Source organism: Seriola lalandi, unplaced genomic scaffold (genome assembly GCF_002814215.2).
Source record: "Seriola lalandi dorsalis isolate HSWRI2012SDOR001 ecotype SW California unplaced genomic scaffold, Sedor1 jcf7180002003532, whole genome shotgun sequence".
In the NCBI taxonomy this organism is placed as follows: Eukaryota; Metazoa; Chordata; class Actinopteri; order Carangiformes; family Carangidae; genus Seriola; species Seriola lalandi.
Genome location: NW_019474187.1, coordinates 1 through 1752, shown reverse-complemented (window position 1 = coordinate 1752; position 1752 = coordinate 1). Strand labels below are relative to the sequence as shown.

The window sequence follows — 1752 nt, the reverse complement described above, 5'->3', positions numbered from 1 at the left end:
GGCTATCCACTGTTGGCCCCTGTCCAGGACAATGAGAGCTTCATGAGAAGAGAGCCAGAAAAAAAGACTCCCATCACTGAGAGCACTCAAAGGAGCAGAACTAATCGAATTAAACGTGGAATGATGGCTGGACCAATAGCTAGTACACCTCAGGTACTGAACTTCTGATGCATTTCTTAAAAACATATTGATCCCATATTCATCAAATTCTTGTCCTTAACTGATTGTTTTCCTTTTAGGAATCAAACAAAAAAAGGCAGAGTCAAAGGGTAGAAGTTCCCCCGCAGCTGCTGAGAAAAGAAGAAGACCACAGGCGATCTAGGGATGGACTTGCAACAACCGGCTTACATGCAAAAAGCTTAGAAAGTAGCCTAACTGAAATGAACTGCGTAGGAGGGAGACAGGAGTTGCGAAGTGGAGAAGAGAGAATGCAGAGTGAAAACAGCTTTGAAAAAGTGCGACAAGCCTCACTGAAGACAAGAAAGTAAAGAGCTTTAAGATGTTGCAATCCACATAATCAGTGACCTCATGGTTCCACACAGTTGAACATGTTTTCAAATTTCAGGATTTTCTTCATAAGTTTGTGTTGTGTCATTTTTCTTAGAGTAAAGACCAGGCCAAATGTAGCTGACTTGGATGTGTCTGAGATGGTGTTAGGTAGGTGCTTTATATGTCTTCGCCTTTTTTGGCAATCAACTTGTTGCCTTGGATTTGTCAAAGCTGATGGTATGTGAATATATTTCCAGATGATATTGATGATGATGAGGAAATGCAAGATCTCTCCAAAGTGTCTTTTCAAAGAACCATCGCAGAGCAAAGCTATGCAGGCTGCCCGATGGACCAACACACTGCCATGGTTAGTGATTTATAGCAGTGTTTCTTGCGAAGTGCTGGGGACAGTTTCTGCAGTTGCCTTTAATTTTTTGTGTGTTTTCTGTTTTTGTTTTTCTCCAGGAACTGAAAGTGGTTCTTCTTGGTTCCAGCCTAAATTGTTTCAGCATTGAGTGGAGAAATCAGGGTTTCACATTCTCAGAAACACATGACCTGAGATACGGAATTGTGCAGAAAAAGGTTGGCTCAACCTTCCTGTCCTGCTAAAGTTCAGGAATCCAGCACACTGATTTTCATACAGTTTATTGAATTGTAGTATTATGCATTATATTCTTATTTTTGTGCATTTCTTTTATTTTCTAGGGTGGTCCTTGTGGAGTTCTGGCATCAATCCAAGCCTTTGTTCTTAAGAAACTGCTGTTTGAAAACATGGAAAACAGTAATGCAGGCCTTCAGTATGTTATCCTTCAATTCAGAGCTTTGACCTACTGTAGTCACTTGAATGCTTTTCACAGCCATTAATTCACATCAAGGAGTCCTTTGTAGCTACTGCTATGTATTGACCCCTGCACTTTGGTATTAACTGTATTATCACCCCAGACAACCTGCTTTTACCCAAATGCAACTTTGTTCTTAGGAGGTTAAGACCTTTCAGCAATACCAGAAGAAAGTGTCTTGTTTTAGCTGTGGCTGAAATCCTGTGGAGGGCTGGTGAGGAAAAACAAGCCACAATTGCAATGTAAGATCTTACTATTTAATCCAGTACATCCAGATCTCACACAATTGCTTAGTTAAATTGAGCTTAGATTGCATTTAGAAGCCAAGACTTCAAGCACCATCCCTATCTTTATCTGCACCTGTCAGGCTCCTTCATCTCAGAATTACTTGACAAATCTACTGGAGCATTGATTAACCCTATTT

The 1752-nt window shown here is 40.5% G+C and overlaps 1 protein-coding gene across 1 annotated transcript; it reads left to right on the top strand.

Moving 5' to 3' along the window:
* Positions 1-7: 7 nt before the first annotated feature.
* LOC111667501 (putative ubiquitin carboxyl-terminal hydrolase MINDY-4) lies at positions 8-1570 on the top strand (the record flags this gene model as incomplete). The annotated part of the gene is made up of 7 exons (XM_023423226.1): positions 8-153; positions 240-484; positions 605-657; positions 747-856; positions 955-1071; positions 1195-1286; positions 1469-1570. Coding segments are annotated over exons 1-7 (830 nt in total), but the record flags the coding sequence as incomplete, so codon positions are not given.
* Positions 1571-1752: the final 182 nt, after the last annotated feature.